The sequence below is a fragment of the Aphelocoma coerulescens genome, chromosome 28, assembly GCF_041296385.1.
Source record: "Aphelocoma coerulescens isolate FSJ_1873_10779 chromosome 28, UR_Acoe_1.0, whole genome shotgun sequence".
Classification (NCBI taxonomy): domain Eukaryota; kingdom Metazoa; phylum Chordata; class Aves; order Passeriformes; family Corvidae; genus Aphelocoma; species Aphelocoma coerulescens.
In genome coordinates, this window is record NC_091041.1 from 1,363,832 (window position 1) to 1,390,979 (window position 27,148).

A 27,148-nucleotide genomic window follows, 5' to 3' on the forward strand; every position below is an offset into this window, starting at 1 on the left:
TGGACTTGATGATCTCAGAGGGCTGTGATTAAAATAAAAAGTACTTCTTTACAGTTCTTGAAAATATTTGGGGGGGGGGGGCATATTCTGTTATTACTGAGAGTTCCTTATATCTAGTTAAAATATTTCTTACTGTTTCTTAATGTGATTTAAGTCCATTGCCTCACATCTTATGTGCACACCTGTAAGAAAAGTCTCTCTGTCCTCTGCAGTCTCCCATTAGGTAGCTGTGGACAGCAACAGAATCTCCTCTTTGCCTTCTCTTCTTTTACAACCCTGTAGGCCAGCCCTCTGCCATCCTGATGGTCTCCATTGGATTTACTCCAGTATGTCAATGTCTGTCTGGCACCAGGGATCCAGGTTAAGACTCAGTCTTAAGTGACAAATTGAGAGGAATAATCACTCCTCTCATAACTGCTGACTCCATCTTGCTAACTCAGCCCTGTATGTGGCTCATTCTCTGTGCTGCAAAAGCACACTGCTGACTCTTTATCAATACAACGTTTTCCTACTTCTGCAAACACATTTTGAAAGTACCAGATAAGACAACAATTTTGTTTAAGTACATATGAGAGAAAATGATTTGGAACATTGAAATAAAAGCATCTCTCTACCCCTGCTAGAAGTGTCCATGAACCTACGTATTTTTTCAAAAGAATTTCTAAAGAAGTTGATCATGAAAATTTCTCATGAAATTTACTGCAAGCATTGGAAATCTTTGCTAGCAGGAGTACACTGTAAGAAAGACAACAGGAATCTGTCAGATCCTATTCCTCAGCAGTATTTAAGTTCATGGCATGTAACTCTGTAGATTTTACAAACTAAAGAAGACTTATCTAGAGGTGTTATAGTCATCATAATAAAATTCCCTGCATCATAGGTCATGGATTTTCAGACTACACAAGAAGTTAAGAACAAAGTCAAAGGATATCCCTGAACCTGAATTCTCATGCACAATAAATTCAAAGCTTCATGAATCAAGAAACCAGAATGAGTAGCTGAGCATGTGTAAAGGTAGTGTAACTACAAGAGTGAGACCCTTGGCAGCCATGGTAACAAGGAGCTCCCCTTACGTAAGGCAGACAAGACAGCTCAGAAAAGCAACATCAGCTAATTTGGTGATGGAAGATCTAGCCTTGAAAGCACTTTGCTAAATATTTCTGTTCAATAATAAAAGGAGGAACAGGATAAAAACCCCAAACTATGCCATGTAAGACTGATGACACGCTTTTAGAGGGAGCCACTCCTGTAGGTCTCGTGTTCAGGTGGCACTGTGGTACGTACCTATCGTGCAGGCTACAAAATAGACTCTGGATGACTGCACCTGAATATCAAACCTATGGCAATAGGCTACCAGTAAGCCTAGGAAAGGAAAGAACAGTTACAATATGCTTTCAACCTAGACATGCACTACATCATAAAAACAAAACCATCAAACCAGCTGGAACTTTCAAGAATTTTTCTTCCCCCACCCCCCAAAACTCCCTTGGCACCCTGTGTTTAAACACCATGACAACACATCCAGTAGGCTGCACAACTTACAAACCAGTTATCTGATGGCACAAGCCCTATATATCAGAAGCACTCCAAAAGTAAAATAAACAGCTACAAACATGCAGATCACAGATTAAAATGTCATCCCATCCCTACTAAACATTTTTAAAAATACAGTGTTCACAACAAGAGCAAGAGTAAGTTCAGCCCTTCAAGCTGCTATTGAAGACAGTATAATTTTATGGTTAATGACTATGCTTGTTGCAGGACTGGGGGAGGAGGGGACACTAATGGAGATGACAGGGTTCATATTTCCCAAAATACTAGAAAGTAAAACAAATTATTTCTCCGAAGAAATCTGAAAGCCAGAAGGTGCATAATATTTCACTTGCAGTGATGCCAGGAATACTTCTACATACTATCTAAAACCAAATTTGAGAGAAGGTGTGATAGACATACCGGATGTAGTGTGACTAACAACATCAGGAAGTTGTGAGTGGTTAGGCATCTGTACTTAAACCATGTGCAAATGGACAAATAATTTCCTCTATCGCCACACTATTAAAGATGCTTTACAGTATAGAATCAGTTGCTAAATCAACTCCTGCAATTTCTCTACATTTCTTGACATCACTCCATGTGAAACTGCACCGTAAGATTAACGTGCATTTTTCTTGTTGAAAAGGTGAATAGTGCACAAAAAACCCCTATACTTAAAAATTTATCATGTTTATAGTAGTCCAATCAAACCTACCACTTGAAGCAGAAGTACAAGAGGAATAAACTAATATGACAATGCAACAAGTAAAATTCTTAACATGCTAAACAATACCTGGAACTAAAATGTCTCCAAATCCTAGGAGAGAAAAAGGCCTGTCACACAGAGCCAATGGTGAGGAATTCAGTCGTGGAACCTTCAGGACCATTGGGAGCTTGGAATGAGAGAGACATGTCTGATGAAAAGCATAGTGACACTACCTACCAGAATTTGTTTCTGCTGCACTCAAACTGAAGGCTTCAAATACAGAAAATGTATCTTTTTATACATTAATTACATACAATACTACTGATAACTAACAGAATGCATTTAAGATGGGAGCGATGAAATACTTTCTAAATACTATGTGAATTTCAAAGTGCTCACATACAATCAGGTATCAACTCTGCTTTAACTGCAGGTATGTAAGAAATTTAGGTAAGCTGCTACGTGCATAAGAAATAACAATTTATACAGTTCATTCACCTGGGTGTAATAAAAGTTTCAAAAGAGCAAGACATGAATAATTTTAAAAAGTCATTTTTCAAATCACTTTAAAGATTCTTCCCTGCCCCTAGTGTTCCTATTTATTACACAATTTGCAATGTTGAGGCACAGTATGCCCCAGTCCATTGCAAACCTGTACTCTCTTTATTATAGTACATTAAAGAAACTTTATTTTATTTTTTCTTTTCTTATATTAGTGCCAAAATAATTTTATCTACTTATACTTTCATTACTGTTTTATACAATTCATTCTGTGCATAAAGTTGAATCCAAAGGGGTACTAAAGGGGTACAGGAGAGAAAAACAAAAGAAGTCAAAGAAATTAGTACAGACTGTATGGATTGATCCATGTCCTGCAAACAACAATTTTCTTTGCTATTTTCCCACGTGACACTATTACATTCATTACTGAAATAGATCCAATTATTCCTTAAATTAACAAAACCAGGTTTTCCTACAGATTAGTTTTTTTGTTTTGCTCACTGTATCTGTCTCCTACATCTCACATACTTTCCTCCCTGAGTCAGCCACATCTTGTAAGGTGTTCATGCAATTGGCTGCTGTCCAACGGTGCAAACCCACTGAACACTGACTTCTGTTTTCTTCTGTCTCCAATTTGTGTTTCTCTCCTTTACCTACAGCCTCAGCTTTTCATAAAGCAAATATCATAGAAGGGAAGGAGGAGACAGACTGATTATATGTTTTATCTCTTTAGGAAAAGATGCTTATGTCTAATTAGCTGTAAGTTAATATTCACAGATGTGGTCATGTTTTTGTGAAGCTGAGCTAACCAGCTTTCTTATATTGAAACCCTGTCAAAAAAAGATAAAGGAAAACCAAAGCTGGTGTGATGAACCACTACAAGTCTGCTTTGCCCCTCCAGAATAAACATTCAGGAGCACTTATTCCCACATTAAGTTCTTTTCAGACTGGCATCTCTATTTCAGCTTTGGGGTCTTGAATTTTAGAGAAGTGAAAATTGTAATAGTTGAAAGTTAGTGCCAGATTTTCAGACTACATGCAGTACCTTTTCATGAGTGGCAGAATCAGATGGGCCTGCAGCCACCTCCACCATTATACTCTCCCCAGTCTAAAGAAAAAAACAGGAAAATTGTAAATTAACACTTCACTCAGCAGCTCTGGGATCATTTAGGAAGACACAGAGAAACAAGTCATTACACTTTGTTCTGTGGGCAGCAGGCAATAGAGAAGCACATTACTTACCTTTGTTAGAAACGGTGTGATAAATACAAAGAATACATCATACACAAAAAGAACCAGGAGGAGTAAGGTACAACCCTGAAGGAAGAGACAAGATATTTGGTATTTACACACTATACATTAGCAAACAGCTAAGAATCAGTAATTAGAAGGTGAAAGAAAAAGCTAATAAAGACTAAAACAAGTCATCCATGTATTCTTCCTAATTCCTAAATATTTCAGATTGAGGAATAGGGTCTTGCATTCATCATATAAAAGAAAGTAATTATTAAACACAAAATTACATGTTAGTGCCCAAAATTCTTTATCATGTAAAATCTGGAAATGGCACGAATTCAGTTTGCTGGGAAACACAAAGAAGCTCTGCACTGGAGGATGCCAGGCATAGCCTGAAACACTATACACCCATATCCTGTCAGTCTATACAAACTTATAAGTGAAGATAATTTCAAACAGGAGTTTGAAGAGCTGCTTAAGAGGCAACTAAATGACTAATACAGATTTTTGTCTTAGGATACTGACTGAGTTCATAAAGATTTGAAAAAAACATTAGACTGATGCATTAGTTGTATGTCAATTTTAAACAAACAAACCCAAACCAATCAAAACAAAAACAAACAAAAAACCCCCATCAAAAAAACCCTAACACCAAACCCATAAATAAATGGCTGGTGTGTGATTTACCAGTCAACACTCTACAGAACCTACAGAACAATCACATGACATTTATTGGTCTACATTATATTCATTGCATCCCTTTTTTCCACACTACATATGAATAGAAGTGTATTTCCAAGGCAATATACTCTATTATGACTCCTCTGTTCAAACACATACATGCAAACATCTTCTCTTTACACCTGTTTAACTTTCATACCTTAAATGTAGGCAGGCGAATTGTTTTCAACATGTAAAGACAGAAAGCAATTCCTAAAGCATCTTGCAGAACCCAGGCCCACCTTAAAAAGAGGAGAGTAACATTTTTGCAGGAAACAGCAGGAAAAGGAGACCAAGCCTTGTCCTCACTAAGGACCTGCTTGGGACAAAAAAAAACACCTTTATTCAAAGTACTTGCTTGAAATTGACATTGTTGTCAGCATGAACTTGCAAATTGGAAGCTGTTCTTCATCAACCTGATAACCTTCCACAAAGAAGTGCCTGGGAGATGAGGGAAGAAGAGTGCAATAGTGTCTATCTAGACTTCAGTAAGGCTTTCCACTGACAATCTTCCATAAAACCCTCACAGAGAACCTGATGAAGTACAAGCTGAATGAGCAGTGAGGTAGACTGAAAACTGGCTGAATGAGGTCAGTGGATACCAAAATAGGAAGTGCTGGGGTCCTCTGTCCTGCATATAGGTGTGCACCCTCGTGTGCTGAGGCAAATTTACAGCTGGGCCTGTTTTTCAGTTGTGTTTTGCAAGTGGAGTATAGGAGTGCTCTTTGCTTTACTCTCAACTGCTAGGGTCAAAGAGAAGTAGGATCTGAGACAAACAACAATAAGGTTTCCCAAAAATTGCTAGGGTCTAGGTGCAATGAGAGATGATGCTGTTGGATCAATACCTGTGCAGTTGCTGGTGGAGCTTTGTGCAGGAGACACTCAGGCTCACTCCAGCTCTGAGGCAGAAAATGGATTTCCTAGTCCTACATATTGCAGGTTGGAACATCTCTATACTGTATTATATTCTGTACTACTCAGTCTGACACTTATATCTCTAAAAGGTGTTTCAGAATTGATTCCTGGATTTGAGTTCTGTCATTGAATGATCCACACGGAACACAGACCCCACAAAAGCAGTAACATGCATTCAAAGCACAAGTCAGACATCTCTGGTATCATCATCAGAAACACAAGCCAGCATTTCAGTTCCAATACTGAGCCCCTGATAGAGGAACCAAGAAGATGAACACATCCTGTACACATGGGGAAATTGAAATATCTGGGAGTGAGGTAAGAGGTAAAAAACCCCAAACAAAAGCCAAAACACAACAGTCCATGAAAGATCCACCTCTAACAAAAGTGGTAAGAACATGCTACAATTAGGTACCACAGCAACACTGGGCGTAGAGAATTACTGACTCATACATGAGAGTTGAGAGAAACTAAAGATCTGACAATCTTACCAGTTCTTATTCTCATGAAGAAGTAAGTTAGACAACTTGTGTCCAACTTTCCATATCACTTCTGAAAAGCTGTCTTAAGTCAAAGAGATCAGAATACTGACTGGGACTCAGAGAAATTCAAGCTTAACAAGAGACAGTTTTCTGTAATTTAAATGAACAAGAAAAAGATGAAGTACATAAGGAACAACTGTGAATTTCTGTGTGTCTCTACTTTTTTCCCTGTCATTCCTAAATTCTGGATACATGTAGACTTTTATGGATGTCAGTTACTTACACTATAAAGCGTATTACAGTTTTTAGCACAGAAACTAAAACATATACTTACTGATCTTCATTTCTGAAGATTCCCCAGACTACACTGACAGAGATACAAAATACTGCCAAGAGCAACATCCGGACCTGGGGACGCTTGTGAAAGTAAGGCAAGTTGTTGTCTGGGATTCTGAAAAAGAAACACACCAAAGCTACAGTTGTCTATGTAGATACCTTCTTCCTTTATCACATTTTGAAGCATGAAGCCACTTTTTAAACCCCACACCTACCCAACAGTATAAAAACCTAAGTTTCCCAATTAAAATTTTGAAAGTTGCCACATACCTACACTTTCCCAAGGGGAATCTTCTTACAAAGGGAGACAGACAACTGTAAAGACCAATCGAGGCAGCCAGGCAGAATATTCCTATTATAACATAGACTGAGGGAAAAGAAGTATTAAGTCCAAGTAGGATAAGGCAAGAGATGCTTTTTTTTGTATCCTGGCTGAATAAAGAACAGACAGCCAATAAGACTAAATGAGAAATAAGGCTTACATTTCAACAGTGAAAGGTAAATTCAGAGACTTCAAATGATTGATTAGATTCATGCTCTTTAAGTATCTAATTCTAGTTCCTTTTACTCAGGTGTACTTTATGCAATACCTACTTCAACAAATCAAAATGCCTATCCTAATCTTCTTAAAGTAAGTCATAAGCTTCAAAGGCAACCTATGGCAAAGCATTTATCTTCTCTTTATGAGTATACAGGAGCATTATAAGGGAACATTAAAATCACTAAGTAGCAAAGTGAATTAATATAGATGGGATGCATGTTTCACTACTTCCTCAGAAATGTGAAGATGGAAGTTCCAGTGCATTAGGCTCTCACGTCTTTTGTCAATCTGATGAGTGATCAATAGAAAATTATCATCTATAAAGATAAAAAAATTGATCCTTGATCTTGACTTCAAATTGAACAATAATAGAGAGGAAAGAATAGGTCTGAGAACACCTTTAACAAAAATAAAAAGTGGAAGATACTAAGTCTGTGTCTACTTAGCAGGCTTTAATGTTTGCAAGAAGCTTTACGACCAACCTCACAAAAAGAAGGATTAGAAATCTACTCAGTGAGCTTTCTTACAGTATTTTAAATCACTTTGTGATGAAGACACATGACAGAAGAGAGATGTTTGATTATTATTTTCAAAATAAAATGTTCTTTAAATGATGGCAGCCTTGTGATATTGAAGATGTATTAACATAAATACAACCTTAAGAGTACCTAAGTGGTCATAGAAGAAATAAAGGAGGACGAGCATTGAGCAGCACATCACTACAAACACACAGATCATTATGGGAGTCACATCCACTGTTTCATCATCGTGTTTCTCTGCTCCATCATCACGCTTGTGCTTCATGTACCTCCTGAAAGAGTAACATGGCTACCATCAGTTCATTCCTTCTGCAACAAGATACACAAGGAGACTGAATCTTCAGTGAAAAACACAAGGGCTTGAAAACATGTCACAACACCAATGCCTGCTTTGACTCAAGTCAGTGGAACACCACATTTTCCATAGATGCATGAACATCAGCTATAACACAATGCATAAACCAGTAACTGCTGCATTAACTTATCTAGAGCACTATTTCATTTACTAAAAACTCAACTGAATCCTGAAAACTAGAATAATTTGCTGACACAGAATAATTTGCTGACTTCAGAAGAAATTCCTAAATCAGGTTGTGTATACAAAATAAATGTTAGAAATAAGTGTGGCACAATGACCTCCTTCTCCCAACCCCAGTTGCTGGCAAAAAGTAATAATAAAATTTCATTGAAAATTTGATAACAAAATCAGCGTATGTTAGCCATCCAATCAATTTGGTTTGCCCTATACCAGTAAAAGCAAATTTTGTTATTTTTTTACAAAGTATTTTTGTGGTGAATTTTTGCAAAAGCCCAAACAGGAAGCCTATTTCTTAATAATTTTCCTTCTGAGCTTTCCAAATGTTTTGTCTTTTGACATGGCAAAATACTAAAATGCTCTACATGCTATTTATACTCTAATGATTTCCTACAGTGACCAAACCAATGCAAGGCTCAGGGCCTTTCAAACTTCACATCAGCATTTTTCCATTCTGGCTACAGTCTCCTAACCTCACTAGCAGAGCTGCCAGGTGATCCTTACATAAACACCATCTACTTTTTTTTCTGTGAAAAATACAGGAAAACTGCTATACTCCATTCAATTACTCACTTTTTCACATCTCTGCTTCCTGCCCAGTAGCCTCCAATTGCAACAGTCCCCACAGCCATGACAAAAATAATCACCATGTTGTAGTCCAGCACAGGCTCATTTGGTGCGTACATTGCTCCTTTCACTGAGCTGCCAAAACTCTGTGGAGGTAAATTAAAGTTATGAAGGGCATCCAAAAAGCCTCCTTAGCAAAGGTTCATTTATTTAATTTTCATTAAGCAACCTCAGAATCAGGCTTTATTATAAACACTTAAGAGCCATCTACTGGCTCTTCTATTAGTAACATTCATTCCCAGCACCAGGCTGTATTTTGATTTTATTCCAAAGATGAGAAATAACCTTCCAAGAGATTTGATTTTTTTTTCCCAAAACACAATAACACCATCTTCATGAGTACACTCTACATATTCAAAGCTCTTAAGGTGGACTTAATACTGTTGAGCAGTGACTCGTTTACATGAGATAATATAAATGAGAGGTTTTAGTATCGAGTTTACCTTGCCAATATCTAACATATCAGTATAGCTAAGCAGAGCCACAGGAATATCAATCTCTTCATACTGACTCCTATTACCTCCAGGAGGAACCTGAAAGACAGTTCAGACCAGGTAAGAATATATTTATTTCTGCAAATACTTCTACTCCTTTGAAAGGGTTAAAGGTGCAAGTTCTGTTCCTGCTAATTTGAAAAATATCCTAGAAGGGAACTTAATGACAGCAAACACTCAAAAGTCAAAATACATGCCTGTTCCCAGTAAAACAAAAGTAATGTAAGACTGTAACAGCAAAATGCAGCAACCAAATCTCAAGCAGTATCTTTTGCTTATTAGGGTCACAGTTTTACGACTGATGTGTGCCTCTAGTATTTACCAGGTCTCAAACCTACTGATTTTATTTTCAAAACTACTAATTTTACAAAATACATGCCATTGATGCTCCAGCTGAATCTAGAGCACTAGATTCAGTGTGGTAGTATGATGGAGTCACACACCAACCTCATCCTTTGACTCTAGCATTTCATTTGGAATAAGGGTAATTCTGAGCCCTTAACTTGAGTGTCACATGAGCTCTGTGCAGACTCTTCCTACTTAAATGAGTGCCTCTTGTTTCATTCATTCTTCCTTCGGATCCACACATAACCATGCAATGTATGTACATGCAGGAACACACACACACTCTTTTAAAGAGGAACATCAAATACTAGCAATGTGCACCAAAGTGTCTCCATTTTTGAGACAAAACTTCAGGAGGAAACACTCCGGAATGAGTGTTCCTCCCCTTTTCCTGGTCAATAAGACAAATGGGTCACAAGGAGTGAAAGTGGGAAAAACAAACCAAACAGTTTCTTAACATACAAACAAAACCCCAGGGTAGAACAGGATTAAAAAGCCCCTCAAAATACAGCAAATTCCCGGAGAGGGAACAGACACGTGGGCTCGGAGCAGCCGGGGCCGCCCCCGCAGGCTGCCCGGACCCGCGAGGAGGGAAGGGAGGCAGCGAGGCAAGGGGAAGGAAAGGGAAAAAAGAACAAGAAAAAAAACCCAACAGAACATTTTCCCAGCTAGCTGGAACACAAAGGAAACCCAGAAAAGCAGCCCTGCCCAGACCCCCCGAGCCCTTGGGCCCCCGTTGAACCGCCCTGCACTCGGCCTGGGTGCATCCTAAAGGCACAGCGTCCTCGGGCACTGAGAGGGTGGGTAAGGGATAAAGCGGCTTCATAACGTCACCCCAGGACACAAAGACAATATCTGGCATCAGAGGAGTATCATCAGCATAGAAAGATAAAAAGCAACTTACCAGTCTCTCTCTACTAACAATCAGCAGCCCACGAGCCCCATTTATCTGAGCAAGCCTCACTTTCTCATAGAAGGTGCAATTTCCTCGCATCACCATGGGGATTTGATTATTAAATCCTCCATCAGGTACGTCAGAAGGAGAACACAAAACAGATGCTGTCTGATCCTGCAGTTGCAAGAGTGACTGAAAAAAAGAAATTAGTTAAATACATATATATAACATAAAATGATAGAAGAAGTCAAGAGCAGAAGCCAGAGTCTCAAAAGAGTGATTTAAAACTTTCCAGTACTGGAGTGGTAGAGTATTCTCAGAGCAACACGAAAGCTGAAACAGTGCTGCCTTCTCTATCATGTAGGGTTCTGCCTTGCTTCACCTTATTGTACAGAATTCTGCTGGTAATAAAATTTGGGATACAACCTCCACTTGCATTTATTTTCTTCAACATCATTGCTGTTTTGATGCACACAGCCAGGATGTGGGAGGAGTACAGCAAAGTTTTATCTTTTTTGGGGCGGCAGAGTGGCAGACTGGGATGATGGAGGGTATGAACAGCTAGAAACCAAAACACAGGCTGGGGAAAAGTACAAAAGCATAGGCAAAAAAAATAAACTTCCATGTTGAAACCTACTGTGTCCAGTGAGCTGAGATTCTGCATCCCAAGTACTTGAATACTGGATTCTAAGCTACTTCTCTCACCACTTGCGATCCAGAGATGTTGCAAGCCCAAATTCCTTAGTTTTGGCTCTCCTCAGACCCAAAGACATCTAATCTGGTGTGTTTCAACAGGAACATCCCAAAGACACTTCAAGGTTTTAGAAATAACACTGGCACAAATTGTTCCTTGCAATATCTAAACAACCACCAGTATCTTTGCCCAGCTCTATTTGCAAGTTACCTGAAAACTGCAATTATCTCCCAAACAAACCAGCTGTGCTAAGAGAAACAAGTCTCAGCCCCTGCTGAGGTGAGCTGTTAGGTTTGAGAAGAGTCAAAGTAAAGTTTTAACCTGAAAAAATGACACATGGAACAGTTTGTATTAGAAATCCACAGGTACACGATATACCATACCTGTGTAATGGACTCTACTGTTTTAGGAGGGAAAGGGAAGTGTCAGGCTGTCAGTAGCTTCAACCTTAATTCAAAAAACTGCTGTCTCCAACCTGACCTCTAGAGACAGTGAAATGCTCCTACCCACGCCTCCTGGTTGTCCAGGTTTCAGGTAAGCTTATCCCTCTATCAGAGCACAACACAAATGCAGAGTGAGCTCAGAGTGGTGTACTGCATCACCTCAGTTAATGAACCGTACTTCTGGAGTGCTGAGGGAGGAGGAGCGAGAATGTGAAAGAAGGGAAAAGCAGGAAAGAACCAAGGAAGGAGACAGGGATAGGCAAGGGATATAGCATACACTACCCAAGTGTCTGTGCAAGCTATTCCAGACTATATTGGCTCCTGCAGAGCTATGAGACACAACTCTAGTGAATTTTTATGAGACTGATTTAAACAAGATGTCTACAGTACAGTCCCCAGCTCTCATAAATACTACAGTCAGTCATGCATGTGCTTTACACATTCCACAGTCAGGGCAAGTGCAAGAGTTTATCAGCTGAGTCTATACAAGGCAGAGGCAACTACTGATGAATCTAGGGACTAATCTACACTTGTGATAAACCCACCAGAAGTAACTGAGACTTGCCCATACATTGGTAAGGAACTCTGTTAATTATGTGGGGCACTCAACTGGCTGAATAAAATAAACCAAGTATCAGTCAACTACATCTTCCCCTATTAGTAGCTCATTCAAAGTGCATTTGCTGATTTCATCATTCAGTGACAGTAACTTTTTCTCACAGAAAAGAGTGGAGAGTTTACTCAATTTTCAGCTCATACAGCTTTAGATAATGCAGCAAAAGCTTGACACAGTTTATGACTACTTAATCTTACACATGACACTGAGAAAACACTAAAGGCCACAGTTCAGCATATAAGAAAAGCCATGTGGTATCTTCTTGTATGGTGCTGATGTACAAAAACTCCTTTGCAAGCCCAGGTATGTGCCATTTTAATTTCATTGATCACATCACTGAAAAGGAAGATTTTTGTTTTGAACCAGCAACAGTCATTACCTCTGCACAATGTCTGAAAATTAATATTGCCATCCTAGCACTGCCTAGAGAGATCTTAACAGATAAAATATTTTCTAAGCAGAGCAAACAAAGCAGTTGCTTCAAATTCTACTAATCGAAGTAAGAAATTAGAAGTTCCCTTGTAACAAAGGCATTTTTATACATTCTTTTGTCATTGGTTAGCTAGGTACTTACAGCTTTACCCAGATCATGTGGCAAATGGGCCCACTGAGAGTTGAAGAGAATACAGTAGTCTTTTCCTTTGCTGCTCCCCTTCTCTGAAAGGACATGTACCATCCCATACTCACAGTAAACCTGAAAATGTAACAAAAATTTCACAAGAATTTTAGGTTACATAAAATATCAGAAGTGATGAGAGTAACTTGCTGTTGACTGGCCTGCTTTGTATTTTTAAAGAAAAACAAGAGAGTCTACAAAGTTTCTGTATCTGTGCAGGGAGTACAGTGGAATTTGTTATTATTTCCATCATGCTTCAAAGAAAGACTTCAGATACATTAGGCAGATTCCCTCCTACACCACAACTGGTAAAAGAATCAAATGAAACCACACTGGATGTCTTTAAAGGAAAAAAAAAACCCCGAAAAACCAAAAAGTCAACCTCAAACAACGCAGACTAGACTGGTATACATATGTATATAACCAGAGCAAGGGAAAGAAGCTGGAATAATGCAGAACTATGCAGATATGAGACTTCAAGTACTGTGTTCAGCTCTGGGGCTCCCAACATCAGGAGGACATGGAGCTGCTGGAGCCACTCCAGGGGAGGCCACAGAGATGCTCTGAGAGCTGGAGCCCCTCTGCTCTGGAGCCAGGCTGGGAGAGCTGGGGGTGCTCACCTGGAGAGGAGAAGGCTCCAGGGAGAGCTCAGAGCCCCTTGCAGGGCCTAAAAGGGCTCCAGGAGAGCTGCAGAGGGACTGGGGACAAGGGCTGGAGGGACAGGACACAGGGAATGGCTTCCCAGTGCCAGAGGGCAGGAATAGATGGGATATTGGGAAGGAATTCTTGGTTGTGAGGGTGGTGAGGCCCTGGCACAGGTTGACCTGTGGACTGCCCCTGGATGCCTGGAAGTGTTCAAGGCCAGGTTGGATGTGGCTTTGAACAGCCTGGCCTAGCCCACCCCATGCCATGGGCCTGGAACTAAATGATCTCTAAGGTCCCTTTCCAGTCAAATCATTCCATGATTCTGTGAATAAGACACCAACTCCTGAAAGTACAGCCTGAAATAACAATCAAATCTAGATTCACATCACTCCAAAACTCAACCCTGGATACCTTTGCTGAAAATGTGGCAAGACCCCACAGCAGCAGCAGCTCTTCTGTCCTAGGTAGTGCATGTTGACTCCCAAGTCTACCTACTGCATTTACTCATCACTGCTTCAGTGACCAGTCATTACTGTTGTCAAAACTCCAACATCTGCAGCAATATACATAGTGAAGATTACAAATCTGAGATTTATAATTAAAGGCCTGTCCTGGGTCTGGCTGGGATGGAGTTAATTTTCTTCATTGCAGCTGGTATGGTGCAGTGTTTTAGATTTGTGCCCAAAACAATGCTGACAACAAACTAATGTTTTAGCTATTGCTGAACAGTGTGCAGAGTGTCAAGGCCTTCTCTGTTTCTCACTCTGCTCACCCAGTGAATAGATGCCCAAGAGGTTGGAAGGGGTCACAACCAGGCACATGATTAACAGAGATATTCCATACCCACAGAATGTCATGTTCATTTTTATAAGGAGATTAGCTATTGTTTGCATCATGTACATGTTAGAATTCTCCTGAAGAACTCCTGGAAACTGAGATAACAGAACCCAGATCCTGCAGTAACATGGAGAAAGAGAACAAGGACTACAGCAAAAATAAACATAGTAACATGCAGTAACATGCAGTAACACGCAGTAACATGCAGCAAATCTACCAGTTTTAGACATGTCAGTTGTGGTACACAGTATGTAACCTGCTTGTTCAGTGAACTGCTCACACTAGATCTAACTGCAAGATGCACTGATTTTAACACAAATATTTTCAGCTTCTCATCCCTGCAAAAAAAAACCAAAACCACACAGCAAACACAGCAATTTCCTTGTTACTTTGGTTATGTCAGATTGTACCAGGCCATTTCTCAGCAAAACTGAAAGATCTGGGGGCTTGCATAGGGTGACTGGTCATCACAAGTAGGTACTTGTGCTTCCTTAACACAGACATTTTCACAAATCTTATTCTTCATGATGAGCTCTGTTTTTTTAAATGTCTACTCCTTCCCTTCCCTGCATACAGTGACACAGTTTTGTGAGTACTAGGTATATTCCTCATCTTCCACCCAAAAAGCTGAACCAAAATCACCTACAAGACTATATATATACATATATATGTATGTATGTATGTATGCATGTACATAACCTGCAAAATAAAGTACAGTTGTCTGCTTGTATCCCAAGTCCTAGTAGATGTTTAACCAGGGAATCAGGAAGTAGGAAGACAAACGAACAGTGGAAGTACGTGCAACTTCCCTACCACTAGTGGTGGTTTTCTTTAACTCTAATTAGTGGTGACTTCATTCTCATATTAACTGAGACAAAATAAATGTAAATCCTGCCTGATCTTGGAAATGGTTGAAGAAACACAATGGGGTCTCTTCTTACTGTTCTAAGGACTCTGAAATAAATCCTCCTGGCCATTTCTGAGTGGCAATGCTTGCAATGCTTCTCTCTCTGACAAGAGGCTCTTGTCCTCGCTGGAATGAGAAGGCACACAGAGCATCACTTTAACAACGAGCCATCAAGTTCTACAGGACACTTCTGTGCTCCTCAGGGCAGCAACACTGGGATTGCAGGCTCTGTCCTGGGAGGACTGTCAGGCACCATCTCCACTCACTGAAAAAGTCTAAGTTAAGAAGTCTTTCCTTTATACAAAATACTGAACATCAGCACCTCAGTGCAAAGTCTGCTCATATGCATTCTGTGACCATCTGGTCAGGTTTGAACATCAACACATTAAGAATTCAATTTCAGATTATGATCTGACCAGCTCCTGCAAAAAGATTTTAATGCTTCAGATAAAAATACATTAAGATAAAAAAAAAAAGCTCAGAAAGCAGGACAAAACCTAACTTTTAAAATGTAATTCAATTATATGAATCCAGATCAATGCTTCTTTTTGAAAGAGAGTCTTGCTGATCTTCAGTTGCTGCTTTGGAGCCTCACAGTGCTCTTACAGAGCAATTTCAATGTTCAAGTAGTGCTGTCTGGTAACAGATTATAAAAGGATGATGCTGAGAGCAAATGCAAAGCATATGTGTATTTTAGCTTCATACAAGCTATTAGATAGTCAGGAAAAAATTGACCACATATTAAATGTAGCTGTCTCAAAATACTATTTCAGCCCAGTGATTTGGAAATCCAGTCCTTAGGAATACAAACATTGTTAATGTAACTGGATTCTATTATCATTTTTGTGTTCCCAGGGCATTTGTTTCCTATTGTAATGGGAAGTTTCTCCATTTTATTGAGGACACTCCCTAATCCTTACTAGCACTTAGCACTTGGAAGTTTGTTTAAAAACATACATACAACATCCAAAACATGTACAATAATTGATCTGGTTCTCATGTGAACTACTCACACGTTTGGTTTCTGGTGGAACACTCATTCATTAGTGACCCCAGGACACAGGACGAGGACAGACCATCAGTTCACAACCAGCAGCAAGTTGAAAAAGACCAAAACCAACCAACCAATCAAAATCTCCTCAAACCAAACAAACAAGTCCCACACCCCACCATGTTTCTATCATCCCCCTTTGTGTCATACTCTTCTCTATCCACACACTCAACTCCTTCCTTTCCATTCCTCCTTCTCTCTTTCTCCTGTCCAGCACTCAAACAGAACTGAAGTCATTGACTGAAGACATGTTTAATTGCTCTATTGCTCTGATTTAGCTTTCCCCAAGGAAATCCCTTTGTGCATACTGGAACTGATGAAACTTTGTTCTGGAGAGAAATGTAATGTCATATCCCTAATCACTGCTGCTACTAATTAGGAAGTTGTCAACGAATTTGTCAACATCTAGTTTAACATTCATAACCTAAACACACCAGTGATTTGATAATTATGCAGTTACACTCTTAAAAATACACCTTACACATCTGTTTCTTCATGCAGCAGCTGAGGAACAAGATGCTAAAGATGACTGGAGTCAGCAACAATGTCATATCTTAACACGCTTGTTCAAAAATCCATTAAAAGAATCCATCACTCTTATTTCTCCCTCTTTATTTCAACTACTACACAGAAGTTACCATGCACCCCTAGGAGACACTTGTGGTAAAAATATGTTTTTTGGAACACTTTTAAGAATCACAGAATTGTTTGGGTTGGAAGGGACCTTTAAAGGTCACCTTGTCCAAACCCCTGGCAATGGGCTGGGAAACCTTCAAGTAGACCAAACCCTGTGCAACCTGGCCTTGAACACTTTCAGGGATGGGGCACCCATCACCTCTCTGGACAACCTGTGCCCATGTTTCACCCCTCACATTGTAAAATTGCTCTTTAACACACACAGTGTGCTCAGAAGCAATGATGGCATTCTGCTGCAAGATGCCAGCAAAGCAGTAAAGAAACATCATTGTAAAAATATATAGGAGGTAGAGATCTTTATATTTCGCTCTTCTGCATATAAATGGTCTTTGTTAATTCATGCAGCAACTTTTTCCCTTTTTCATAACATTAGTGTTAACTAAATCCTCTAGAACCAATGACATTTGTCCTGAAGCATGCTGATACGGGAGGCCACACTGATCAGCTCAGTGCAGATTAAAGCCACTTGAGCACAGTGCAAATTTCCAAGATATCTGTGGAGAAAGGGAGACACTATTGTGCATATGCTGTGAGGAAACAAGAACTCCAACTCCCTGCCGTAGTGGACTTGTTAACTCATATCTCAGGCATCCAACCATAGCACCTGAACTACTTTCAACAGAAGAAGTAATTTAGAAGAGTAACCCGTACTTATTACCTTGAATTTGACTTCCAAGAGTAAGAAGCAACAGAGATGCAAATACAGTCACACACAAAAGACAAGAACAAAAGAATGTTCCCTGCTTATTGTACATGGTCTGACTGGGCTTAGATAAGCAAACCAAACATGGAGTATCTTAGTTTTGAGTATTACATGTACAACTCTCTCCAAAATCTTCAGGCAGTTTTGCAGGAGCTAACTCCTGTAATTGAACAGCTTTATGCATTTGGGAAACAATCAAGCTGTACAGTTAGAAGTTTTACATCTATAAGATATATGGCACACATCTTTAAAATGAGAGTAAGTACAGGGTGTGTTGCTACATTTCCGTGGAGATAACCGTTACTGGAACTCAGGAATAATTCCTAAAAGGCACCCAGGAGACATTTACACACAATTTTGCTTTCTGAGCTATTTAATGGATGTTCTTCAAAGAAATATTAAGGGAGTAAAAGGTTCCTAATGTGAAGTGCTCAAAACATTTTAGAAGCTATGTGGATTTGTGTGCCAAAAGCCAAATAAAAATCAAGCATGAGAGGAATGAATTAAAGGCAATATGAGCAGGGCTAAAAGCAGAAGAGGGAACACAGAGTTTTAGAAACTCTGTGGAGAATATAATCTGTGGATAATGTGGATTAACAGACATTTTTACAAAGCTATTATCACTTAGAATCAAAGCATAGTTCTGAAATCTGTTAACAGCCACAAGTAGTTTGTTCTTATCCACTTTGATGCTTCCAGTTTTGCTTTTATTCATGTCAGTAAGTATGAGACAACAAAAGTTCAAAGCAGTGCTGCTGATGCACTGGCATGGTGGCAACATTTATGATGATCTTAAATCCTAGAGACCACTTCATATCCTAGATTAACCCAGGAGAAGATGTCCTCTCCTGTGCAGATCCTATACAATGTTCCTACAACCCCAAAGGCTCTTTTCCAAGTGTTTGGGTATCAAGTCCAGCCTTTTTCAAACACAGAAAAACAACAGCTGCTGTGACAATAAGGTATATTATAATACTTGCTTCTTACTGATCCTATGGCTTAAAAAGCACACAGTAATGTATAATTAACACAAAAGGAAGTGTTTTCTATAAAGCTGCAAAACTGGAAAAGGTTTTCACACAACAGAAATGTAAAATCTGAGGGCAGAGTTTAACAGGCAAACAAGCTAATCTAATGTTTGTGATATTAGAAGGGCATACTTGTTGGCTCTGAACCTCATCAGGGCCTTCCACAGATTAATGCATAAAAGAGCAGAATACTCCCCAGTTTTTTTGCTGTGCAAGTTTATTTAGGTGAATTAATGCAGTTCAGAGGCAAGCACTGGGACTTGCAAGTTAAATGATGGAAGAAGGTGGAGATGAAGAATTCAGCTCACCCATATATCAAGAAACTTCATTGTGTGTGACTGAGCCAACCTAATGTCTGCCTTGTTTGTTCCTCCCTGCCTCTGGCCCCACACTCACCTGGATGTCCCATATACCTTTTCCACTTTCAGTAGCTCTACTAACTGACCTGGTCACCCAAATCTCAGAGGGATTTCACAGACACTGGGAGCTGTGTTCTTTGAAGAAGGAACGAATGAGCTATCCTACTCTTACAGTAAGTACCATGTGAGAGTTCCCAGGAGCTGGAGTCATTCTTTCCCATTAATTGCACTGATCCATCTGGAGACCAGCAACAGCAGGCAGCAAAGCTGCACACAAATAAAACACTCCTTCAACAAACACTGTGCAGTGCAGAGAGCTACATACTCATAATGCAGTAATTCTAGGAGAATAAATTGTCAGCCACAACCTTAATGCAGAATTTCAGTCTTTTCAATTCTTTGGACCCATACCATAGAGTATGAGCCCTGATTTAAAGCACAAATCCATCACTTCATTTCAATATATTCTGCTGAAAGCTGCTATAGTGAAGACGAGCTAGATGCAACATACTCACTGCAGATCACATTACTATGTTCGTCACTAGCCAAGGGCTCATGTGTATCTGCTGCTGTTACAGGACAACTGAGAGGTAACAATGCCAGGGAAGTTAAATGAAATGTGAGAACTCAAATACCAAAGCAAGATCTGAGTGCAGATTGTACTTGGATCTATAAGATCTCACCCCTCTTTAAGTGTTCCCAGATGAGGACCCAGATTTGGAAGAGCCATGCTTCAGTAGCCAAGCTGATCCTTCTCCCTAAATCAGAACATAGAAGCAAATGTGGACACTACCTCCTCTTGCTCCAGGGAAAACAAACAAACAAAAAATTTCTATTATCCTGTTTCAAGAAGGGAGACAAAGGTATATGCTCATGACCATTAAGGCAAGAGTAAGGCACTGATAATGAGTACAGCTGGTGCACAGCAAAGGCACACAGCAGCTCCTGACAACAGCTGTCAGCTCTGCCCCCCGGAGTAACTCCAGCCATCAGTCATGGGAGTACCACAACAGGACAAGTGCAGCAGAGCACTCCTCTCTGCCTCACAGTAAGGAGGGTGTACTACCCAAAACCATCCCAACAAGTGCAAGCACAAGAGATGCAGAAGTAATACACAATACAAGGTATTCAAGCAGGTTTTTAAAAAGCCAGCTTGGCTAACAGAAACATATTGGCAGCACAGAGCACATCCATTTTTCACTGCAGCAGCAGGACTGTTTCAGCATCCTGGCCAGTCTGCCCAAGCTTACTCAAGCACATTAACACTTCCACCACACAGATATACCAAATGCTTACAGACAGGAATGTGCTGCAGTGCATGGAGCTGGAGGCAAGACCTCCAAGTACCCACCAGTGGACTATCTCACCTGCTGTCCTTCTGCACTGACATGTGCTCACCTTCTCCAAACTGATGGATCAAACTGACTCTATGCCAGTCTTTGACTTGTTCTTGCATCTTATTAATTTGTGGGGCTTACCAGTCCCTGTGAAGCATCAGTGGAGATGACAAAATGCACACGGCATGCAAGGGCATAATGAAGAGACAATGCAGAAAAAGATGATGGATGAAAAAAGAGGATGATGCAGAAATAAAGAAGTTAGCTGGCAACCAGACCACTCTGTAACTAAAAAATATTGGCAAGGAATCAGTAAGGAGACAGATGGAGAAGAAGGAAAACTTAGAGTGCCATGTTAAGATGTTACATCAACAATATTCAAGAAGACATAGCTGCAAATTACCTAATAAACAGGCAAGAAGTTTAAATGACCTTTCAAAATTTTCAGAACACAAACCACCACTTTAAATGCAAAAGCTATGTACCATGCAATGCAATTGCTAGAAATCCACTCTCCCCTGTATCAGGATTACACGCCTAGTTCGTCACACCCTTAGAAACGTATCCCACAAAACTAATTAATATTTTAGTAACGACAGTACAAGACTCAAGACAGACTATAGGGTCAGGGTCAGCAGAAATCCCTTCTTTTCTGCTGAATCCTTCCTCATAGGGAGTCTGTCAGTCGGGATAAGCCCAGAGTCGTCCCTGCGGGGATGGGACCCGGGGGCTCGGCTGGGCTCCCCTCCTCGGGGCTGCCTGGCGCGGATGCTGGGCTGGGCCCACGGGGACCCGAGGTTTTAAGAACTACGAGGAAAACGCTGTTTACTATGGAAAGAACAAAAAAGTCCCCAAAAGCCCCAAACCCACAGATACATCAACACTGCCAAATCACGGAGGGCAGGGCCGGCAGCCCGATGCGTTCCGCTGCCTTCCTGCGGCCACGGCTCGGCCACGGCCCGCTGCGGGGCCCCGGCTGCAGCACCTCCGGGCGCCCGGACCGCTCCCGCCCGCGGGAGGCGGCTGCGGGCACGGACTCACCGCACAGCCCGCCCGGGCCCGGCTACGCCCGGGGCCGCTCTCCGCCCTCAGCCAGGGTGCCCGCGCAGCCCGGCACAGCCACTGACCTGCGGCAGCAGATGCAGGAGCAGCCAGAGGCGGAGCCGGGCCGGCCGCGCCGCCATGCCGGGCCCGCCGCGCCGCCGCCGCTTTGTTCCGACCTGGGCCGGGCCGGGCCCTTCCGCACCGGGTACCCAGAGCCCGCCCCGGACGTCCCGCCCCGCTGCCCCGAGCCGCCAACGGGCTCCGCCGGGGCGCGACGTCACTTCTGGCGGCGCCGAATGAAATGGCGAGCGGCGGCGGCGGCGGCGGCGCGGGGAAGATGGCGGTGAGGAGTGGGGTGGCTTGGGTTCTGTGGCTGCGTGCCGGTGCCGGTGCCGGTGCCGGTGCCGGTGCCGGTGCCGGTGCCGGTGCCGGTGCCGGTGCCGGTGCCGGTGCCGGTGCCCCGTCCCGCCGCCGCGGGATCCCGCAGGAGTGCTCCGGGGCTGTGTCCCCGCGGAGAGCACGCTTTAACTGGGCCGTCTGTGCTCTGCCGTAGGATAAGGAGAAGAAGAAGAAGGAGAGCATCTTGGACCTCTCCAAGTACATCGACAAGACCATCCGGGTGAAGTTCCAGGGCGGGCGGGAAGGTGAGCCCGGCGCGTGGCTGCAGCACGAATCTCTTCTGCTTTTCAGCGTTTTCCCTCAGCCAGCGCCTGTCGGCTTTGCCCTCCTGCTCACGCTGCTTCCCTTCAAGGGAAGGCGAGGAGTAGCGGGTGCTGTTACTTACTAGTGGTTGCAGTTACCTCTGTGAAGCTTTTCTCTTTAACTTTTCCATTAATCTCCTGGGTGCACTTTTATCTTTATGGTTCATCTATGCTTTTATTCGTTGTCTTGAAGGGCCTTATTTTGGCTGGGTTGGGTTTTTTTTGCTTTTGTTTTTGTTTTTTTTGCAATGCAAGGGTGCACTTAAAGCAACAAAGAAACATTTATGGATGTAACAATTAATGCAACTGTTGTGCCTTTCATCTCTTGGCATGGTAAGCATGCCCGGAGTTCACGGTGTAATATATGCCACCATGCCTTTCCATCTCCGTCCCTTCCCAGCTGGGAAGATAATCCCAATGCGGTTGGTGCCACCCGCCGGCTCTTGTTTGTCTGAGTTAACCATGTGCTGCATTTTAAACCTCCACTGGGACCTAATGCTTATGAGGGTTTGGAAGTTACTTGGACTCCTGCACTCCTTACTGATAAGTGTATTTTTCAAACTGGGAAGTCGCTCTGTGTAATTTCGTGATATATTTAGTGACTAGTCTTGTGGAATCATGTCCTGCATTAGGACAAAGTGCTGGTTCATCTGTAGTGCCTTCCCGTGATGCAGTGCTTAAGCTAAAGAGATGATGTGCAAGGAGGGCAGCTGGAATATGGTGTTTCTGAGGAAAGAACTTAAAATATGGTCTTGCTTAATTTTTAACCATAACCTTTCATTTAGGATATGTATTCCGTTTTGGGGTTGCTTTTTTTTTTTTTTTTTTTTTTTTTTTTGCGTGACTTGTACTGACTTGTTATGCAGAAAGATTATTAAAATGCCCTTGAAATTGGCTGAAAGCAGAAATGTCAGTGTCTTGAAGAACATTTTGAAGAATTGATTGAAAAGTCTGTAAGTTTTAATTGGCACAATGTAGACCAGCTTTTGTGTACTTGCCGTTGAGAAAGAGGACACTCTTTAGTATCTCTGGTCTCATTTGCTTGGTCTTGCCTGAAGGAGGGAACAGCGCTGGAGAACTGAATGTACCTTTCATGCAGTCTTATGTTGCTGTATACCTTATTTTGGTCCTAATCATTGTTTTCTGTGTGGTCTTCAACAGCAAGTGGTGTCTTGAAAGGATTTGACCCTCTTCTGAACCTTGTGCTGGATGGCACCATTGAGTATATGCGAGGTAAGCAACATACAGCCTTTGGAAAGCTTCCCCTCCCTGAGTGGTTTTCTTAACAGAAATCTTACAGCTCTGTGAGTGAATAAGCAGAAACTGTAGATTAACATCACCCAAATTGCAGCGTGCTTGGGATAACTATGTTGTAAAGAAAGAGATGGGGTGACAGGTCTATGGGACCTGACAATGTGCATCCGAACGTCCTGAGGGAATTGGCCGATGTAGTTCCCAGGCTACTCTAAAACATTTAAAAAGTGATAGCAGTCAGATGATGGGAAAGAGGGAAACATTGAACCCATTTTTCAAAAGGGTAGAAAGGAGCCTGGGAACTACTGTCCTGTCAGCCTCACCTCTTGTGCTTGGGAAGATCATGGAACAGATCTTCCCTGGAGGTCTGCTAAGGGATATGGAGGACAGGGAGGTGAATTGAGACATCCACCATAGCTTTACCAGCTTTACCAAGGGAAAATCCTGTCTGACCAACCCAGTGGCCTTCTATGATGGAGTGACTCCATCAGTGGACAAGGAAAGGGATTACAGATGTCTTTTATCTGTACTTCTGTAAAGCCTTTGATATAGTCCCTCACAACATCCCTCTCTCTGAATTGAAAAGAGATGGATTGATGGGTGGACTGTTTGGTGAATGTGGAATTGGTTGGATGGTCCAGAGTCAATGGCTTAATGTCATCATGAACATCAGTGACAAGGGGTGTCCCTCAGAGATCTCTGTGGGGACCAGTACTGTTTAGTGGTCATCAGTGACATAGATAATGGGATCAAGTTCACCTTCAGTCTGCAGGTGACACACCTGAAGGACAGGGCCCTCCAGGGGAACCTGGAGAAGTTTTTGACGTGGGCCCACAGGAACCTCATGAGATTCAACAAGACCCAAGTACAAGGTCCTGCTCCTGGTTTGGGACAATCCCTGGTATAAATGCAGGCTGGGGGATGAACAGATGGAGAGCAGCCCTGCTGAGACTTGGACATGCCAGTGGATGAGAGGCTGGACAATGTGCTTGCAGCTCACAAAGCCAGCTGTATCCTGGGCTGCATGCCTAGCAGGGATGGGGGTTTCATCCCAGGGAGGGGATTCTGCTCCTCTGCCTCCCTCAGGTGAGACCCCACCTGCAGAGCTGCCTCCAGTCCTGGGGAACAACATCAGACAGACGTGGAGCTGCTGGAGTGAGTCCAGAGGAGGCCATGGAGATGCTTCAAGGGCTGGGGCCCCTCTCCTCTGGAGCCAGGCTGGGAGAGCTGGGGATGTTCACCTGGAGAGGAGAAGGCTCTTACGAGATGTTATTGTGGTCTTTCAGTACTTTAAAGGGACATAAAGGAAAATGACAGGATGAATGCTTCAGCAGGCCCTGTTGTGACAGGGCAAGTGGTAATGGGTTTAAACTGAAATAGGGTTGATTTAGATATAAGGAAGGGGTTTTTTTTTATAATGATCATGATAAAAACACTGGGACAAGTTGCTTGGAGAGGTAGTATGTGCCCCATCCTTGGGAGCATTCAAAGGTGGGACTCCGAGCAACTGGGGCTAATTAAAGATGTCTGTGCTCATTGCTGGGGGGCTGTACTAGATGACCTTTAAAGGTCCTTTCCCCTACAAACCATTCTATGATTCTACAGCAGAAGTTAGATTAAGCACATTCCCTGTGATAGAACATTGTTGGTAGTCCTTGTTTGAGCTCCTCTCTAGTTATCTTACTGGCCACTCTTGTCTTCTAAAGCTTGACTAAAGCAGTGTGTCTCTTTCTCCTCTCTGAAACAAAATGTACCATTTGATAGGACAGTGTTTTTGGAGAGTATTCTCTTACCTCCTTAAAAGGAAATACCTGAAGCATTGAGTTCTCTTTAAAAGGGAGTTTTAAAATGTGGTGTTCATTTTTATTGAATACAGAGCGATCTCATGGAAGATAGAACTGGCTGATTTGTAAGTGTTTGTCTGTCCTGATTCAGCCCTGTTTGGCCTGGTCTGGGAATGGACCGGTGCTCTCTTCCCTAGTGCATTTACAAGTCAGGGTCTTTTTCTGATTGACATTGATCCCCAAGTGTTTGTCTGTAATGACATTTGAAATGGAATCAAGAGCTTTTTTTTAATCACTTGCATGTATACTACTGGTTAGATGAATGAAAGGGCCTTTGAATTCTTTAATAAATGTGTTCTGCTTTTTGTTGCATACAAACTGTATTGCTCACTGTCAGGAAGGTCTTGAAAACATCAGATGTCACTGCTGCATCACCTGTATAGTTCATGTGTTCATAAAACAAAGCAGTTATTCCAGGAAAGAACATGCATGTCTGTGCCTTTTGCAGTTGATGGAATTTGGTTTCTTTTTCTTACTTTTCTGTTCTAACCGTGGATCTCTGCTTTTTAGATCCAGATGATCAATTCAAATTAACAGAAGACACACGTCAGCTGGGACTTGTGGTTTGCAGAGGGACTTCTGTGGTTCTGATTTGTCCACAGGATGGAATGGAAGCTATTCCAAACCCTTTCATTCAGCAGCAAGATGGCTAATGCTTTCTTTGGATTGTCTCTGAAAACTTCAGGGGTGCAAGTCATTGGAGAGAACTGTCAGTGTATGAGAAGCTTCCTGGTTTGGGGGGAGGAGGGGGCGTTTGAATGTGTATTTGATAGTGTGAAAAAAAGTCAACTTTTATTTTTGTGGCTTTCATAAATGATGAGAGGATGGGGAATGTAAGAAGTACGTTCTTGTTTTCCTCCCACCCCCAAATAAGTGTGTAACTACATTGTTTAGAGCTGACAGGAGAGAACATATTGTCATGAATTGTCTGAGACCTTCTTGATCTTGTGAGTTTTGAAACAACCCCATAAAATTAGTTAAGAATGCCCTGAATATTGGTTATATTTTTTCCATTTTTAAATACATTAAAATGTATTTAATCTGAATTAGTCTAAAGCCTAAATACAGTAGAACATGTTTTTCTTCCTCTTAGATATCAGCACTCAGCTGGGGAAACATTATGTTGTAGTCTTCTGCTGTTGAGTTCAGTCTCTTTTGTGCAGGAAAATTACTTCCTTGTGTAGTGTCCTCACCTTTACAAGGAATGTAGCCAAGAAGGTCTTTTCCAGCACTTGTTCCAGATCTGGTGGGCTGTAATCTGTGTATCAGCAGGCTCACACATTTTCTACAGGAGCACTGATCTAACTTGTGGTTGATCTTGGTTGAGTGACTTGAACCTTATGGAGGTATCTATTTGATACTTGGAATTTTAGGGGAAGAATATTTAATATCCTAATGTTTGTTCACTTGTAGGCAGTGTCTGGAAATACTGCATATTTTTATATTGTAGCTATCCACTTGTGGTTCTGCTTGCTATAACTTGATTTGTAAGTAAACATTTTTATTTCTTTTATACTGCAGAAAATGCAAGATTTGAGGAGTTTTGAGTGAATAAAGACAAATTAATCTGTTTCTAAATGTCTGGTTTTTAGTCTGTAAAAGTGCAAAACAGCTGATGTTACAGTTCTCCAGCCGTAAAACTAAATTAAGTTAGTTCAGGAGGTGCATAAGCACTGCAGGATCAGGAGGGACCAGAGCATGCTTCAGACAGGGAATCAATGGGAAAGGCCTGAGAGCATCTGGTTCCACTTCTGAAGAGTTTCAAAGACTGCCCGATTGAGGTATGTACCTGCAGCCTGTATGTGACCTGCTTTTGCCACCTGTTTTTGCCTTTATAGAGGACTCTTTATGAGGAGGCTGTGGCAGAGTGAATTGTTCTGCTGGCAGCAGCAGTTTTGTTCCTGAAGGTTGGCAAGAACATGTGGCAAGTACAGGTTGTATTGGTTATTTTGGCCACAGCACTGTTCT

The 27,148-nt window shown here is 41.6% G+C and overlaps 2 protein-coding genes across 3 annotated transcripts in view; one reads left to right on the forward strand and one right to left on the reverse strand.

The window, feature by feature from the left end:
- Positions 1-21,580, reverse strand: part of LOC138099854 (signal peptide peptidase-like 2B) — a 29,026-nt gene extending 7,446 nt beyond the window's left edge. For both annotated transcript variants that reach the window (XM_068997427.1, XM_068997429.1), the window contains exons 1-13: positions 21,465-21,580; positions 12,733-12,852; positions 10,415-10,597; positions 9,115-9,204; positions 8,618-8,757; positions 7,639-7,781; positions 6,700-6,796; positions 6,428-6,544; positions 4,857-4,938; positions 3,983-4,057; positions 3,786-3,848; positions 2,327-2,426; positions 1,285-1,362 (exon numbers count right to left, since the gene is read on the reverse strand). In XM_068997427.1, the coding sequence (XP_068853528.1) occupies positions 1,285-1,362; positions 2,327-2,426; positions 3,786-3,848; positions 3,983-4,057; positions 4,857-4,938; positions 6,428-6,544; positions 6,700-6,796; positions 7,639-7,781; positions 8,618-8,757; positions 9,115-9,204; positions 10,415-10,597; positions 12,733-12,852; positions 21,465-21,521 (1,345 nt within the window). In that variant the 5' untranslated portion in view covers positions 21,522-21,580. The remainder of the gene's footprint in view (positions 1-1,284; positions 1,363-2,326; positions 2,427-3,785; positions 3,849-3,982; positions 4,058-4,856; positions 4,939-6,427; positions 6,545-6,699; positions 6,797-7,638; positions 7,782-8,617; positions 8,758-9,114; positions 9,205-10,414; positions 10,598-12,732; positions 12,853-21,464) is intronic.
- Positions 21,581-21,626: 46 nt separating this feature from the next.
- LOC138099855 (U6 snRNA-associated Sm-like protein LSm7) lies at positions 21,627-26,758 on the forward strand. The gene is made up of 4 exons (XM_068997430.1): positions 21,627-21,724; positions 21,935-22,025; positions 23,244-23,315; positions 25,691-26,758. The coding sequence occupies exons 1-4, from the start codon at positions 21,683-21,685 to the stop codon at positions 25,831-25,833; spliced, it is 348 nt and encodes a 115-aa protein (XP_068853531.1). The 5' UTR covers positions 21,627-21,682; the 3' UTR covers positions 25,834-26,758.
- The last annotated feature ends 390 nt before the right edge of the window (positions 26,759-27,148 follow it).